Source organism: Lepus europaeus, chromosome 2, assembly GCF_033115175.1.
Source record: "Lepus europaeus isolate LE1 chromosome 2, mLepTim1.pri, whole genome shotgun sequence".
Classification (NCBI taxonomy): Eukaryota; Metazoa; Chordata; class Mammalia; order Lagomorpha; family Leporidae; genus Lepus; species Lepus europaeus.
The window spans coordinates 60,905,920-60,924,182 of NC_084828.1; the positions used below are offsets into that span (position 1 = coordinate 60,905,920).

The following is an 18,263-nucleotide window of genomic DNA, read 5'->3' on the forward strand; positions in this document are numbered from 1 at the left end:
GATAAGTCATAATTAACTATTTTAACTAATTCTGCAGTCTACTATCAAATAAAGTAACAAAATGGGGAGTCTCAATATTATAACTTTCAATTAAACACACATATTATTAATAATTTCTAGGGAGATGGGATTTTATACATTGAAATCAATAAGATTTTAACAGTATTTATAAATTCATTTTTCAATATACATGAATAGCCATTAATGATAAATGTTGAATACAGCATGTCTCTCAATATAAAATAAAAGTTAATAAGTAAATATATCATGTATCTTATTATAAATCTGAAAAAATGGCAAAAATTGAGCTACAGGCCTTTGAAAAAACAGCTTTAAGTACAATTTTGTTTGCCATTAAAAATTCTCCCAAGCAAAGTGTTTAATATTCTCATGGCATATGCTTCAGTGATTTTCAACTTCCTTGCCCTCCTTAGTATAGATCTTACAGTTTCATATTTGTCATTGTTATGGATTAAACTATATTGCCTAAATATACTCATAAATGCTCAAGTTCACACCTCAATGCTACCTGGGAATGGGACTTTATTTGGAAATGGTGTCTTTGCAGATATAATGAAGTTAAGATGGGCTCTTGAAGGCAGGCCTTCATTCAACATGACTGAAATCCTGACATCAGTCTGGACACTGAAGCACTCTTGGAGGAAACTGTCATACCGTAACAGAGGCTGAGATTGGAGTTGGGCTGTCACAAGCCAAGGAGTGCCTGTGACTCCCAGAAGCTGAAAGAGGCATGAAAGCATCACTCCCTAAAGGATTCGGAAGAAGCACAGCCTGCTGGGACCTGCATTTCAGACTTCCAGCTTCCAGAACTATGAAAAAATAAAATGCTGGTGAAGCCTGGAGCTTGTGGCACTCTGTCATGGCAGCCTGGGAAAATTAACACTGCCACATATTTGTGATGACAGTGAAAGTGGTATATTATAATCATATGACCGCAAGTTCAAATGATGGCGTTTCAATAATACCCTACATTATCTGCCAGGATAATCTGCTGCTTATCAATGGTCCTATCAACAAGACAGGCTCAACTTCTAGTATTTACACTACAAAGGGCATTTTTAATGACTATATATATATATGTATATATATATATATCCTGCTATAATTAGCACACGTATCAACAACTGACATATAAATGTATACTCAAAAAAGAACTCATGCTCAATGAGTTTAAAGACACAAAGGCTTAATATTAAAACTGGATTTAGACAACTGAATACTTACAAAGTACTCTACTTCAAAACAATCACACATGAGTACTATCTTACACTCTCCCCAATTAGCAATGAATGTTAATATGTTTAGATTCCTGGAAATGCTAGTTCTTTGTTAAATCACTGAGAAATAAAACTTTTCTTGGGCTAGATTTCCTAGCATTCCTTAGGTTATAGGATCATCACTGTAGCTTGTCTGTTTTATAAACAGACTTTAATTTAGTTTTGTAAGAAACGGCCAAAGGAGCTTTATCTAACTAAATAACAAATCTGCCACTTGAAAGACATCATTCATCAACCTTCTTTGTGGGAGTATTGTTATTATGAAACTAAAAGCAGGCATTCTTTCTTAAGTGCCTCCGGATTTTAATTATCACATTTGAATGTCACCAGATATTTACTGAAAGAAAAACATCAATTTTAATAAGCTGCCTTAACACTGAAAACATAAAAGGTAGTCAACCATGAAGCCAAGATCACTTCAGTCTTGTGTGTTTGCTTACTATCTTATAACAATGGCTATCATTCTCAGCAATTTATTTACATTTAATAAACCCTAGTAAGCAAGAAAAAAAATTCTCCCACTTTAAATTCCAAGCATCATGTGTTTGTAATATGTAATCTGAACTGAAAGGTATTAAAATAACTTGTAATACATTCTAATAACCCAGAAATCAGGAATTAGGGATTGACTGAATATCAAGATGCGACTGGAAAAAAAGTAAATAAACAAACAGAATATGTAGAATATATGCAAACATTATTATTATTTAAATTTTTCTTTTAAATACTAAAAGTGCAATAAATTTTAAATCACAACTAAATATTCTTTTTCTTCTGTATTTAAAAAAAATGTACCACAAAGAGGAAATTACTGGGGGGGGGGGGGGGGACTTTCACTTTTCACTTAAATGAAAATCAACCAGAAAATTACTTTGTATCTAGTTAGCCAAGCAGCAGGGGTGCAGTTGGCCAAAACTATGGGGCCATAAAGTCCTTAACAGTCTCTGCAAGCTCTCACCTGCCTACTCTAACAGACTTCCTTTGTTTAGCTTTGAAAACATTTGTCTCAATAACTTTCTTGTGGCCTGTACTTTCATGGTGTATTAAAGAAACAACTCCCTTCATATCCAAATTTCAGAAGTGTATTCACATCTTTTAAATGTTTGAAATATTCATGAAGATATTCTTATGAAAACTTAATAAAATTTTAAGCATTTAGGGTAAATCTATCTGAGGAAGATGTTCAAGTTTTCTAAAGATAACTCCATTTCCTACCTGGCAGTCACATTTCTACAAAAGCAGATTAATTCTATTTGTTTACTGAATCTGTAAAATATTACTATTTTAAAATATCAAAACTATTTTAATTCCTCTAATCTTCCATTTAAATAGAAAAACTGCCTAGAATCCAGACAATATGGAACAAAAACATCAATGACAACTGAATGTATTCATTTTGAAAAACTCATGTCTAAAGGAAATCAGTAACATATTTGGACTTATTTATAAATCATATTTTCTAGTTTCAATTTGTTCCTCATCCTCAAAATAATTGTAACTTTCACCTTTAGTGAACAGAAAAAAAAAGCACAGAAAAATGTGGTTAATTGTTAAATGTAAATATTATTTTTAAATGAATATAAAACATCCTCTTTCATACATCACTAAATAATGGCTTGTTCACACAATGGAATGCATTCAATACAGTACGGCTTATTTACAAAAGACAAAATGTCCCTAAGGTGAAAATATTGAGTATCCAGAAATATTTTTAAAATGAAAAATACAGATTGGAGTCAGGAAATCAATGTTACAAAGAACACTAGGAACAAAAATGGCATCAGACCATGCAATTTTTTGGCTCTAAGTTCCTGTACAGAGTTAGACACCACTTTTTTCTGCCTTTTCTTCTTACAACATACAGAACTGCCAATGAGAAAATGTGGTATAAGTACTATGGCATTATATACAAGGCCATTAATCTGCGAGGTCCAATTATTATTAAAACTACTAGTAAAGTCCAAATTGTACATACAGGTGGATTGAAAAACGCATGAGGGATTTCAAAACTACTTTGATGACCATGTAATCAATATGTATTTTCATTTATATAAATTTAGTTAATACCACATTATTCTCTGCCCAAAGCAAGAGTGTCATACAATGGTTTTTGAAAAGATTTATTTGCAGCTTTGTGTTTTGTGGTTTCTGTTATCATTATTGCTGTCTTACTATTTTTGATTCAACTTTTAATTTAACCATGTATCTTTGCTATGTAAGTTCCCAAATATCCTGGGTACACTATCTCAGAAATTATAACCCACATGTAACAGCCAGCATGGTCATTTGTAATTGTATAAAAGGAAAGGTAGTTTATTAATGTAGCAGATTATAAGTTTTTCTTTGTTTTGTTTTCCTGGTGAGGTCAACAGAGAAAAGGGCTTTTGCCAAAGCTTTCGAAGGTCTTAAATACAAGGAAAATTCTTCGATGACACATTTTTTTATGTTGAAATACTTTTGACTTACATCATAATCATTGTAAATATTATCATATAAAACATGGAAACCCCCACCCCAACACACACACACACACACATACACACATGCACACAAGCACACAAGCACACAAGCACCTTATTTTGTTTAGAAGCTGATTTGTTTTTGACAACACTGGAGTAGCAAGAACAATCCAGAGACTGTGAAACGACAATGATAAGACATCTATGTTTTTCTGTCTGCCATGATTTTTTTTCAATGTCTTTATTTTCTTCCCAGTTTGTCAACTGCGAGCTATTTCTTCCCCTCAGTTGACTTCTGGTTTGGTTTCAGCAGAAGTAAAGCAGAGTGTGAGAGGGAAAGACGGGTGGGAGCACTTGGCTCACTGAAACAGTCCTAAAGTGAGAAAATCTGAATATTCTTAGACCTGCATCTATGGGTCTTCTAGGAAATAGTGCCAGGCCTTCCACAGCAGCTGAATACTACACACTTTGGTAAGGAAAGAATTATTTTACTAGGAAAATGGTCAAATAACAGAAGAAAGGAGCTTCCAGTCATCAGACATTCCTCAGTAGTAACTACCTGCTTATACAATTTGCTTCTGCCTCTAAGACTCAATCAGACATAATGTGTTTCCTTTTCTCTGTGCTTCAAATGGTCCCCTGGCCTCTCCCCACAGTCACTTGCAAACTTTCTACCTACCAAAACTCACTCAATTACTCTTCCCAGAAATGCCAGCTTGGAACAGTTGAGATACCCAGGCTGGAGAAGCAACAGACTTAGTATAAGGATTGTAGCGGGGCGGGGGGACAAAAACGTGGGAAAAGTGACACAAGAAGGTTTACTCTAACAGTCAAGCAAAGCATGCAGCCCACTCATGCCTTCCCTCTACCAGAAATCATTCCTCTACTATTCTCAAAGCAGGGGGCATTCACTATGCCTTGAGTATCTATATGTAACAAATATGTTTATCTAACTGCAAGTTCTACCCCTTTTCTTATACACAGGACCTAAGCAACTAAAAAATACAGCAAAATAATTTATTATTTTTCTATTTATTATATTTATTAAATTCATGCAAAACTCCTTTACAAGTCCAAGCTTTTTATTCTTTAGCGATCAATTAAATAAAACACAGCTCAGAATTGATATCTAAAATTATCCTTATTTACCCTTATATTTAAAACAAATTCACAGAGAAGCTTATTTCCACACAACAGAGATGCATGAACCTGAAAAAAACATTTTGACTTATATATTCGTCCAACAATTTTCTTCAATAAAGTACAGAACCATTGAAGGCAATCATTGACAAACCTGGTTAGTCAATGAATTCCAAATCACTACTTCTACTATCACTGTCCTTCATTTTTGTTTTTTGGTTTTTTTTTGTTTTTGTGGTTTTTTTTTTTTTTAAGATTTATTTATTTACATAAAAGGCAGAGTTGGCCAGTGCCGTGGCTCACTAGGCTAATCCTCCACCTGCAGCACTGGCACCCTGGGTTCTAGTCCCGGTTGGGGCGCCAGATTCTGTCCTGGTTGCTCCTCTTCCAGTCCAGCTCTCTGCTGTGGCCTGGGAAGGCAGTGGAGGATGGTCCAAGTGCTTGGGCCCTGCACCCGCATGGGAGACCAGGAGGAAGCATTGGCGCACAAAGCTCACCGGCCGAAGCGCACCGGCCACAGCAGCCATTTGGGGGGTGAACCAATGGAAGGAAGAGCTTTTTCTCTGTCTCTCTCTCTCACTGTCTAACTCTACCTGTCAAAAAAAGATAGAGAGGAAGGAAGGAAGGAAGGAAGGAAGGAAGGAAGGAAGGCAGGCAGAGTTACAAAGAGGCAGAGGCAGAGAAAGAGAGAGAGAGAGTCTTCCACCACTGGTTTGCTCCCAAGATGGCCACAACAACCAGAGCTGAGCCAATCAGAAGCCAGGAGCCAGAAGCTTCCTCCTGGCCTCCCACGTGGGTACAGAGGCCCTAAGACTTGGGTCATCTTCTACTGCGTCCCCAGGCCACAGCAGAGAGCTGGATCAGAAGTAGAGCAGCCGGGACTTGAACTGGCACCCATATGAGATGCTGGCACTGCAGGTGGCAGCTTTACCTGCTATGCCACAGCGCCAGCCCCTGTCCTTCGTTCTTAACTTAAAAATACTAAGATCCCTGGCAACCTATTTGCAAAACCAAAAACTGGAGATCTTGTAATGTTTTCAATAATCAGTATGTCATACATGGTTAGTGGAGTCATTTTACCAAACACTATATGCCATTGCATAACTATCATGAGAACATTATAACAAGTTTCTTTCATATCTGTAGAGCAAAATGCACAGAGCTCCATGCCAATAGTATACTGTAGACTCAATTTCAATTTGGAATCCTAATGGAACTTAGAAATGTATTGTGTACAAATATATTACTATCAGAGGGAAAAAATCAAAAGTTTATGTTCTTGGAGCCAGTGCTGTGGCATAGTGGGTAAAGCCACTGCCTACAGTGCCAGCATCCCTTATGGGCACCGGTTCATGACCCGGCAGCTCCACTTCCAGTCCAGATCTCTGCTATGGCCTGGGAGATGGCCCAAGTCCTTGGGCCCCTGCACCCACGTGGGGAGACCTGGAGGAAGCTCCTGGCTTCTGACTTCGGATCGATGCAGCTCTGGCCATTGTGGTCAATTGGGGAGTGAACCAGCAGATGGAAGACCTCTCTCTCTCTCTCTCTCTCTCTCTCTCTCTCCCCCTCTCCCCCTCTCCCCCTCTCCCCCTCTTCTTCTCTCTCTGTGTGACTCTTTCAAATAAATAAATAAATCTTTAAAAAAAAGTCTGTGGTTCTCATTATGGTACACCAAGGACAGTACTTTTTCAGGAATTACAATCAAACATTTTTCTGACTTAAGTTCTGCATAAACAGAGCTAGTCATTACCCTAAAATAGAACACGGATGGCAATAAAATCCAATTTGAGATATGCTAAACAGCATGCAACTTAATACATTTTGTTTTAAGGTTGAACTTAGGAGAGTGAACAAATGTACTTTGATACTTACAAACACAGAGAAGATGGCAAAGAAGGTATAGAGGTGCCTCACTGTGATTATCCACCTTTCAACCAAAACTTACAGAAGTCCCCAAGTAAATGCTACCTCATAAAAAGGCAAAATTAGTAAATAAAATGCTACTTACAAAACATCTACTGAGTTAGAAAATATTTTAGTTTTCTATGGAAGATGTAAAGCTTGTCACATCATATATTATTATATACAATCAAAATTCAGTATGCACTCAAATCTCTAGATTGTGAAGTTATACACGTTTTTAGTGTCCTTACAGTCTAAAATATAAAAATTAATGAAAGATTTAGTTAGACCGGGAAGAGTTTCAGCCCTTCTAAATTTAAGTAAGAATTACAAAGACAACTGTTAACAAACTTAGTTTTATTACATCAGTGGCAGAACTACAAAGTGAAATATACAGTTATAACATCAACACCTGGCTTCCCATAACTGTGGCTATTCTGGAAAAAGTCTGCGAGAATAAACAATTGTTTTGATATTTTTCTACCTACTTCTGGTTACTTAGAGCAATCCAAATTCCAGTTGGGAGTTCCAGAGTTTTAATGCTGTAAAGTTAAACAGCAACCGGAAGATTCACCATCCTCACGATGTATAAACTGTGGTCCAAGAACATTAAGTGATAAGCTCAGAGTTATATTAATTGGTTAGAATTCAAGGAGTATGTTAGGATTTATCACTAATTCAGAGAATAAATATTTATGCCACTTTACATTGGGAAGGGCAGTTCTAGGTTTGAATTTGACGGTTTTTCATGCTCTGAGTACGTAGCCAGTATTTATAAACAACTTGAGAGTGTCTACATACCTAGATAACAGAGTTTTCTGTCATATAACCTATGCTATCTTAGACTAAATTTGGCTTGTTTTTCCTATCCAAAAAAAAAAAAGTAAAGTTTTCTTAAAGAGACTTTCCTATATGTGGGAAAACTAAAATCTAGAGAAGTGTATTAAACTAAAACTCAATTTAACTACTATGTTATGTCATTACAGCTTACACTAGTTTTCCAACTGGAAATAGATGACCACTGTCAGTGAATACTCTAGGCATGCCAGAAGTAGCCCAGAAACAGAAAACTATCATTTTCTATATTAGGTTTAAGACAGAGCATGATGTTTAACATTGAAACAGTGAAACAACATTAATGAATCTACACCAAGAATCCTGGTTCTAAAACAAGGGCTGAGTTTCTAATACTTCAATCTGTGCTACCCTTGTCCAGTTTCTCACTTAACAAAGTATGGAGATCTAGACTATATCTCCTATTCTGCTCTACCATCCCTGCAGACACTGTCTCCACTACAAATGTTACTGTGGATGTGGAACATCACAAACCCTCATCTATTACTGGTGGGAATGCAAAATGGAGTCCCTTTGGAAGACAGTCTAGGGGCTTCACACAAAGCGAAACATGAGCATATCACACAATCCAGCAATCATCGTCCTAGGAATTTACCCCAATGAGACAAAAGCCTAAGTCCACACAAAACTTGCACCTGAATGTTTATGGCAGCTTTATATAGAACTGACAAAATGCTTAGAGATTAAGATATTCTTCAGTAATTGAGAGGAAAAAACAATCTGTAGTATAATCACACAATGGGATATTACAGAGGGATATAGGGAAATAAGCTATCAAAAGTCATAGAGGAACCCTAGATTTATATTGTGAAGTAAAAAAGAATCTAATCTGAAAAGGCCACTTATTATATTAATCCAGGTAAAACTAGACCATTAGTTTTAAAAACCAGTAGTTGTCTGGGATTCAGAAGGTGGGGAGTTGGGAAGGGGTCCATGAAAAGGTAGAGTCCAGGGCATTTTCAGGAGAGTGAAACTATTTGATATGATACTGTAATGGTAGATATATGCTGAACCATAGACTCATTCAACACAAAGACTGAGCCCTAATGGTGACTTTAGTCAACAGAATGTATTAACACTAATATATTGATAAATTTTAGATATAAACTCCCCACTCATGTATCTATGTACTTATTTGATTCAGTCTCTACAGAATACACTAATACTATTCCTATACTGTAACAAATACAACCAAGTAATGCAAGATGTGAATACGTGAAACCTCTTGTGAAGGGGAGGGAGAATTCAGAACTCTACTTTCTTTGTGATTTTCTGTGAATTTAAAGCTGATCTGGGGCTAGTTAAGCCACTACTTGCAATGCCAGAATCCTATATGAGAACCGGTTATAGTCCCAGCTACTCCACTTCCAATCCAGCTCCCTGCTAATGTACCTTGGAAGGCAGCTGAAGATGGCCCGACTGCTTGGGTCCCTGTGACCCATGCAGAAAACCCAGATGGAGTTCCAGACTCCTGGCTTCAGCCTGACCCAGCGCTAGCTGTAACAGCCATTTGGGGAATGAACCAGCAGAAGGAAGCTCTTTCTCTCTCCTTCTCTGTCTTTATCCTACTCTTTGTCACTCTGCCTTTCAAATAAATAAATAAATCTTTAAAGGGGAAAAAAAGCTGATATAACAATAGTCAATCTAAAAAATAATACTGTTTCCTGAACTAGCTACTACCATCAATAAGTATGTGTAAAACAATTAAATAATGCACAAACTGAATCACATTCTCGCCAAAACAATGGCGACATTAAGTTAAGTATAAAACACTGAGGAAAAAACAACGAAAAAGGAAATATCCTCACCTGTCCTGTGACTGTTCTTCATACATCCGCTCCTTGCCTTCTTTAAACAGCCTTATTGCCCGTTTTGACTTTTTCATTAGACTGTCAATATAGATTTTAAAATATTCATTCTCACTGAGTTGGACAAGTTTCTGGTTGTCATCATATTTACTCAATATAAGTCGCAAATGTTGGTATGTATCAGGTAAAATATCAAGAATATATGGTGGGCTATTTTTCAACTGAAGCTTGGGATTTTGGCACAGTCTCACCTAAAAACAAAGAGAAAAGTAAAGTTATTTGTATAAATTATAATTCTGTCATAGAAAATGAAGAATTTGTAAAACTGTATCTTATTTCTTAATTTTCCAAAATGAAAATGATGACCTTAAATTATTGTCTTAAATTACAAAGAGCTGGGAAACATTCACATTTGTCTTAACACACTTAAATCCTATTTCTGTCTATATCCCATCCTTACTTTCAAATCCCTAAAGTTCTAATTCTCTCTTCTACAACATCCCATTGCACATTATCTTACTGGAATTCTAGTGCATCTTTTTTAATAAAAATGGGGAAATGGATCTTTTCTGTTTGTTCCAATGTCTCACATTTAGACATTATTTATTACACTGAACTCCCAGCTAAAGCTTTTCCAAAGTGTTTAATTAATATTTTGATGTATTTTCCTAAACCCTCAGGAGACTAATACAAAAAAGTATAATTCTAATAACTGAGTTATTAAGCAGTAAACAAGTCTCTTAACCACCCCCACCATGCTGTCTCCATGCCTATAAACATGTGGTATCTAACGGTTCAGTCATTCCATCAGGTGCCACCCAACCACTGGGGCGTTCAGGGCTGCCTGCAGAACTGAAAATACTTTCTGCCAGAAAAAAAAAAAAAAAAAAAAAAAAAGGTAGTAACTCAACTCAACTAGATACCATATTTACTTCTACATGCTCAGCTCATGATTTAGTCACAAATAAGAAGCCTACCTCATTTTACCCCTTCAAGTAGGGTATAAGGAATGCTACCATTAATTTGTTAAATGAAATCACTTGGAACCACACTATAGCATGCATAGTGGGCACAGAAAGTCGAATGTGCTAACAGGCTGGTCAAGTGCAAGCTTTGGGGTTCCTCAGATATACAGGCCTCTTCTAAGGCCCTCATCCTGGCTTTGTTTTCTGTAAAATTTTCATGAGCAAGATATTTTAAACACATTTTGTGAACATTTTTTTTTCCATCATGATTTCCTTCCTATCACACTTAGCTTCCTGTTGGCTGGCAGTGGAGTAGCCATGGACATGACTGGGGTGTGCTTAGCGGGAATTTGAATTGAAGACATATTTAGTGTAGGCTTAGAGGAAGGTAATGCGGGGCATGCAGTCACTTCTGGAAATAGTGAAACTATTGTTAGCAGTCCCAATAAAAGTGAAGTATACCAGGCACATGTAGAAAAATACTCTATGATCTCACACGTGGATCTAAAACCAAGAAGTCAAACAAACAGAGATGGAGATTAGAATGGTGGTAACTGGAGCAGGGAGCAGGAGGAAATAGGAAGAAGGGCAAAGGGTACAAATTTGCAGCGAAGAAGGATTACTAAGTCCGGACTCCTATTAGACAGCATGCGGACTGTGGCTAATGATAATGGTATTACATACTGAAAATCTGCTAAGACAGTTGGATTTAGGTGTTCTTAACATACACAAAAAAATTAACTAATGGTTCGTAATGAATATGCTTATTGGAGTGTATTAATCATTTTACTTATGTATATTTAAATGCCTGGCATATGCAATTTTTAATTTAAACCAAAATATTTTGAAAGAACAAAGTACTTCAAATGCCCACAGTGCTAAAGCTTCAAGTCAAATCTGGCAGTTTGAATGTGTCTCATAGGATCCAGCTTTGAAAACACATATGGGTGATGGGAGATAATTAAAGTATAAAATTTATACTGTCAAAATTGACCTTAGAATATTTCACTGATATTTGTGTGTTTATTAGCTTTATAAAATTTATAATATAATCTGTTTTTCTCTCTAAAGAAAATCCACTTCATATCTAATTTTATATTTGTAATTTATTTATTCTTTATCTTTAGAATGATGCCTCTAAACTGTATGAGTTTCAATTCTATAAAACTTGGATCCTCCCCCTAGATACTCATGAAAACACCAGAGACCACAGAAAATAGTTGAACTGTCATAATTTCAAGAATGAAAAACACAATCAATCAACAAAACAACAAATGAAAAACTCATGATCTCATCTGATTTATATATAAGAAATCACTCCGCCAAATGCTCACAATGGCCAGGGCTGGGCCAGGTGGAAGGTAAGAGCCCATACAGGTGGCAGGGGTCCAATCACTCAGGGCATCTTCCATTGCCTTCCATTGCATCAAGGATGTGGCAGACCATGCTTTACCCCTCTGAGCCACAACACCAGATTCATCCACTTCTATTATTAACCCAGGACATTATTATAACTTTTCTCTTTTCACACAGTGCTTATAACAGAACTGCGTAGCACACAGTATATAACTAATAAATAAATGGTTGGATTGGTTGACTAACTCTGAGAAAAAACATATACATGAACATGAATGTTTTATACAGAGTTTGCATTACTCATCTGATTTTCATGATTGACTTCTACAAATATTCAATTAATAACCCAAAGGCATGGGCTTAATTTAAATATAACAGTATTATTCTGACTTCTAAAAATTGTTATTGAAAATGCAAGACGGTAGGGCCAGCAGTGTGCGCATCGGGTTAAAGCCCTGGCCTGAAGCGCCGGCATCCCATGGGCTCCGGTTCTAGTCCCTTCTGCTCCTTTTCCAATCCAGCTCTCTGCTATGGCCTGGGAAAGCAGTATAAGATGGCCCAAGTCCTTGGCCCCTGCACCCACATGGGAGAGATCCAGAAGAAGCTTCTGGCTCCTGGCTTTGGATTGGCACAGCTCTGGCCATTGCAGCCATTTGGGGAGTGGATCATCAGATGGAAGACCTCTCTCTCTGTCTCTACCTCTCTCTGTAACTCTTTCAAATAAATAAAATAAATCTTTTTTTAAAAAAAGAAAATGTAAGATGGTATCTCATTTATTAAATAAAATCAATCCCTGCAGCTCAATTCACAATAGCTAAGACCTGGAATCAACCTAAATGCCCATCAACAGTAGACTGGATAAAGAAATTATGGGACATGTACTCTATAGAATACTATACAGCAGTAAAACAAAATGAAATCTGGTCATTTGCAACAAAATGGAGGAATCTGGAAAACATCATGCTGAGTGAAATAAGCCAGTCCCAAAGGGACAAATATCATATGTTCTCCCTGATCGGTGACAACTAACTGAGCACCAAAAAGGAAACCTGTGCAAGTGAAATGGACACGATGAGAAATAATGACTTGATCAGCCCTTGTCCTGACTGTCAAGGAACAACCTAATACTTTATCCCTTTTAGTATTTTTTTTTTGTTCTATTAATACTATTGGTTGAACTCTTTAATTAACACACAATTATTCTTAGGTGCTTAACTGAAAAGTGATCCCTGTTAAATATAAGAGTGGAAATAAGAGAGGGAGGAGATGTACAGTTTGGCACAAGCTCAATCGGACTTGCCCCAAACAGTAGAGTTAGAAATGTGCCAGGAGATTCCAATTCAATCGCCTCAAGATGGCATGTACCAATGCCATCTCACTAGTCAAAGTGATCAGTTTCAGTTCACAACTGATCATAAGGATAGGGTCAAGAGTCAAAGGGATCACATAAACAAGACTAGTGTCTGCTAATACTAACTGATAGAATTAAAAAGGAGAGAACCATCCCACATGGGAAGCGGGATACACAGCAGACTGACAGAATGGCAGATATCCTAAACAGCATTCTGGCCTCAGAATCAGCCTTTAAGGCATTCAGATCTGGCCAAAAAGGCCCATGAGAGTATTTCAGGCATGGAAAGCCAAGACACTCTGGCAAAAAACAAAACAAAACAAAACAAAACAAAACAAAACAAAAAAACAAAAAAAAAAAACACCTAAACGAAAGATCTCTGTGAAATCCCAGCGAAAAGAATGGGCCATCAAAGAAGGAGGTGCCTTTCTCTGAAGAGAGGAGAGAACTTCCACTTTGACTACGGCCTTGTCTAAATAAGATCAGAGTTGGCAAACTCAAAAGGCTTCCATAGCCTTGGCAACTCATGACATGAGCCTAGGGTGCTTACTGACGCCATAAACAAGAGTGTCAATTGTTAAATCAACAACAGGAGTCACTGTGCACTTACTCCCCATGTAGGATCTCTGTCTTTATTGTGTTGTACAATGTGAACTAATGCTATAACTAGTACTCAAACAGTAACACTTTGTGTTTCTGTGTGGGTGCAAACTGTTGAAATCTTTACTTAATATATACTAAATTTATCTTCTATATATAAACATAATTGAAAATGAATCTTGATGTGAATGGAATGGGAGAGGGAGCAGGAAATTGGAGGGTTGCGGGTGGGAGGGAGGTTATGGGGGGGAAGCCACTGTAATCCCAAAGGTGTACTTTGCAAATTTATATTTATTAAATAAAAGTTAAAAAATCAACCCCTATGAAAGTAGTTACATTATGTTCCTAAATCTGTATAAATGAAATGCATGAAGTTTGTATACCTTAAATAAAAGGTTTCTAGGTTAAAAAAAAGTATAAACAGGTTGATACAGCATTTCCTCATTTTTATTCTTCAATACATTGCTATACTCAGTAAAGCTCATTCTACCCTGAAGACTGATTAAGTTCTATAGATGTCAATGATGTAACAAATCCTGGCTGAAATAAATAGGATATGGTTTTTCAATTCTTTAAACCAAAAGATACCATTGCAATAACAAAGAAATTTCAAGGACACTTCCACCAATATCCTACAATACTTACAATTTAATTTCAGCAACATAAAAGCTGGTAAGACACATCACAGATTGATTAATTATTAACTTGTTGTTAGGGGACCAAGCAACTTCAAAATCATTTCCTCTGCTGGTGAATAATTGAACTGATAAACATTTTTTTAAAAAATTCTCAAGTATTTTTTTCATACATTTCTAATAACCGTGCTTTCATAAAGTACTTTTACATTTTACAGACATGTAAATCATTATTGTCTTTTTCTAAGATTAATTTTTATTTTGTTTGAAAGGCAAAGTTACAAAGAAAGAGCAAGGGAGAAAGAGAAATCTTCTATCCACTGGTTCACTCCCCAAATGTCTGTAATGGGTGGCTGGACTAGGCAAAAGCCAGGAGCCTGGGTCTCCCATGTAGGTGGCAGGGGCATAAGTACTTGGACCATCTTCTGCTACCTTCCAAGGTGCTTTAGCAGGGAGATGGATCAGAAGTAGAGCAGCAAGGACTCAAACCAGTGCCTATTGAGGATGTGGGCATCAAAGGTGGCAGCTTAACCCACTGTACCACAATCCTGGCCCCTAATTCACTATCTTCTACTTCTCATTTGTTTTATGTTAGATTATAATTCCACATAGAAATGCATTGCTGCACTGGGTAAAATGATTTCAATAACTACTACATGCCAGGTACTAAGCTCAGTGCTAGAAAATTATAGATGATTGGACCACACTTCGTGCCTTAAGGAGTCTGGCAACAGAGACCTAGTTCTCTATAATTAACTTACAAGCGAAATAATTCTTGCTCTAAGGGATCTTAGTAAAGATCCCATCCAATCCATTCACTTTCAGATAAAGAAACTAAGAACTACAAGATTAAGGGACTATTAAAAAAGCATTAATCCAATGCAAGAGCCTGCATCTTCTCAATCGCAGGCTGATCCTCTTTCCAACTGCATCACAATTTAATTAGAATTAAGCACAGTGAATGATCCCTTCTAAACTCATTCATATCTTTTATTTTATTCCATGAACGCCAAGATTCATTTGTTACAAGTATCCAAGTTACATGAACTCCAAGATCCATTTGTTAATTCAACAAATGTTTATGCCTCACTGTTTCACACCTTAGGGAAGACGTAAAGAATAAATCACAGTCCCTCCCTCAGGGAGTTGTGTAGGGGAAAGATGGGTGGCTATGAAAGAATTACAGGAGGATTTAAGGTTGTGATGGAGCAAAGTACAAAATGATACAGGAAAAAAGCAGCACCTCATTCATATCCACGAGAGTATGAAGAAAAACATAGCTATATTTATCAAAAGGAATATTCCAGGCAGAGAGAGATGTAGACTTCAGAGGCACCAAAGAGCAAAACACATTGAGAGGGATGTACATGCAGTTATTCTAAAAGGAAAACTCACAGGAAGGCTGTGGATGAATGGGGGAACCAGAAATAGAGGGGAGACCTTCCATCAAAGCTGTATAGACTACATTGTTTTCTAAACTTGCACTTGGGAAAGTATGACTTAGAATACTAAATTACTGTAGTTGTTGAGTGTGCACAGTTCATCAGTTGGATTACTATTAAATCCTGTGATTTATGACAGCTCCTACTAAAAATGAATATCCCTGTACCAGTACTATAACTTCTAAGCAGATCAAATTCAATTCCATCCAATAAATATTTATTGAATGTCTGCTATGTACAAGGAACTACAAAAGTCACAAAGAAAAATTGCTTTTCTAAAAACAGAATATCAAGGACAAAACTCAAGTTCACCCAAAGGTTCAAGTTTATTTCAAGTGACTTATACCTCTTCTGGAAATACCTAAGTTGTTTCCTAGAATTAAAGTTGGTCCCAACACCAAACAGTTTTCGGAAGGAAAAATTTTTACAGTCTTATAATACAACTATGGCATTTTAGGGCACTAATATATATATATATATATATATATATATATATATAATTTTTTTTCATTAGGAATATCATTGTTATCTTTTGAACTAAAAGGAAAATATTTATATTTGAATTACACTGAAAACTCCATTATAGTTATTGACCTAAAGGATTTTACAGTCCTAAAAAGGACCACGGAAATCACCGAGATTAATTTCCTCATTTTGACACACCAATACTAAAACACAGAAATGGCACCTAGCTAAGATTACTGCTGAGAACCCTGATGTCTGGACTTACATATTCACTACACCAGTACATAACAGTCTCTTGTATTTGTTTAAATGTGTGTAAAGATGTTTATGGAGACTCTGTGTACATGCATTCTGCATTATTTCATTCATATTCTTTAAAATATTTAATATGTGCATAGTATGCATATTTTAATATATATTCACATACATAAATATATGTATATATATAATTTACTACTGCTATAAAAATTTCCAAAGCTACTAATTATTCTTGGAACAGCCTTGCATTTATAGAGATTTCTGACTGTAACTTAATTAAAAATTCCAGGCAAGATGTACTAAAGAAGTGGTAGATCAGCTAACATATTCCTTGCAAATAAGGTCCAAATCAGTTCTTTAAATATATGAAAGAAATTCTAGCAAAGCTAATGGGAATTTCAACAGTAAGGAAGTGTGTCTATACTATAAAAGATTTTCATTCTAAAGCACAACTCACTTCATGGAGCATTCAGTTAAATGAATCAAGTCATGTACTGTCAAAATGAAGTATCTCATTTTAAAGGACAGTATGGAAATCCCAGTCTTCTTATGAATGTTATAATATATTTCTTATAGCAGTTACAAAAAGTGTATCCTTATAGTAAAAATCATGTAAGACTTACTTGGGTTCATTCCATTTCAATTCAGCAAATCATTGAATATATGAGTATGAAAATATACAATGTAAAAAAATAGAACACCATATAAATTGGTCAAAACAAAGCATATATAAAACTGGTTATGAGTCTAATACATTAATTATAATAGAGTTTGAATAGAGCAGTCAATTCCTTTGGTCTTAAATGGCAGTTTGCTCAGAAGACTGATGTAAGGACAACACATAAATCAACTAGTTGTAGTTAAAACATCAGCTGTGCATTCATCTGTTCACTATCTGTCTTCCAAACGAGAATGGAACTTCCTTCAAGGTGAAGACTGTATGTATCTTCCTCACTGCTCTATCTCCAATACCTAACACAGGACTCTCCAAATAGTGGATGTGCAATAAAAAAAAAAAAAAAAAAAAAAAAGCACGAACAGGAAGAGAAGAGGATCAGAGTAAGGAAGAATCTCTCAGAATACATATATTACCAATGTATATCTAAATCTTCACTGAATAAACCTACCTAAAAGTGGGTACAAAATTGGGATGAGATTTTGACAGTACCAAATATACAAGTGAAATATCCTCTTGATTTATTTCCTATGGAAGAGGGAAGCAGCATATTATTCTATGGAGCAGTGTACTAGAATCTCTTCATATCATGAACACAGACACCAGAATGAAGCAAATCAAGCAAATCAAAACTGGGCAGGTTTCTCCTTCTGAACACCTCATTAGGTTATCATAATTCTTAGAAGAAGGCAGAATGCTCAGCACACTGCCAAGTACACAGTCAGCACTCACTTACTTTTAGTATTTTTTCTCCTTCCATATTTTATATTCCATCACAACAAGGAAAAATCCCCATAGATTTTGCAAAGAAGTGAGAATCAGACCAGCCACTTGGCTGGGGATCATGATTTTTTAAAAGTTCTTTTAGCTCAGAAACTTCTTAAAAGTCTGGATTGTTCTGTACAGAAAAGCAAGAAAAAAAGCTAAGCCCAAATCAGTATCCTTTTCAGCTGACACAGAACCTGATACTTCCTCCAACCCCAAGAGACTCTCAGGAAAAGACAGAGGCATAAAATCATCCAATATTTTAATGGGTAAAATATTAATAACTAC

The 18,263-nt window shown here is 36.1% G+C and overlaps 1 protein-coding gene across 4 annotated transcripts in view; it reads right to left on the bottom strand.

Moving 5' to 3' along the window:
- Positions 1-18,263, bottom strand: part of CBLB (Cbl proto-oncogene B) — a 238,091-nt gene that overhangs the window by 211,445 nt on the left and 8,383 nt on the right. For all 4 annotated transcript variants that reach the window (XM_062207509.1, XM_062207500.1, XM_062207492.1 and 1 more), the window contains exon 3: positions 9,463-9,713. In XM_062207509.1, coding sequence (XP_062063493.1) covers positions 9,463-9,713 — 251 coding nt within the window. The remainder of the gene's footprint in view (positions 1-9,462; positions 9,714-18,263) is intronic.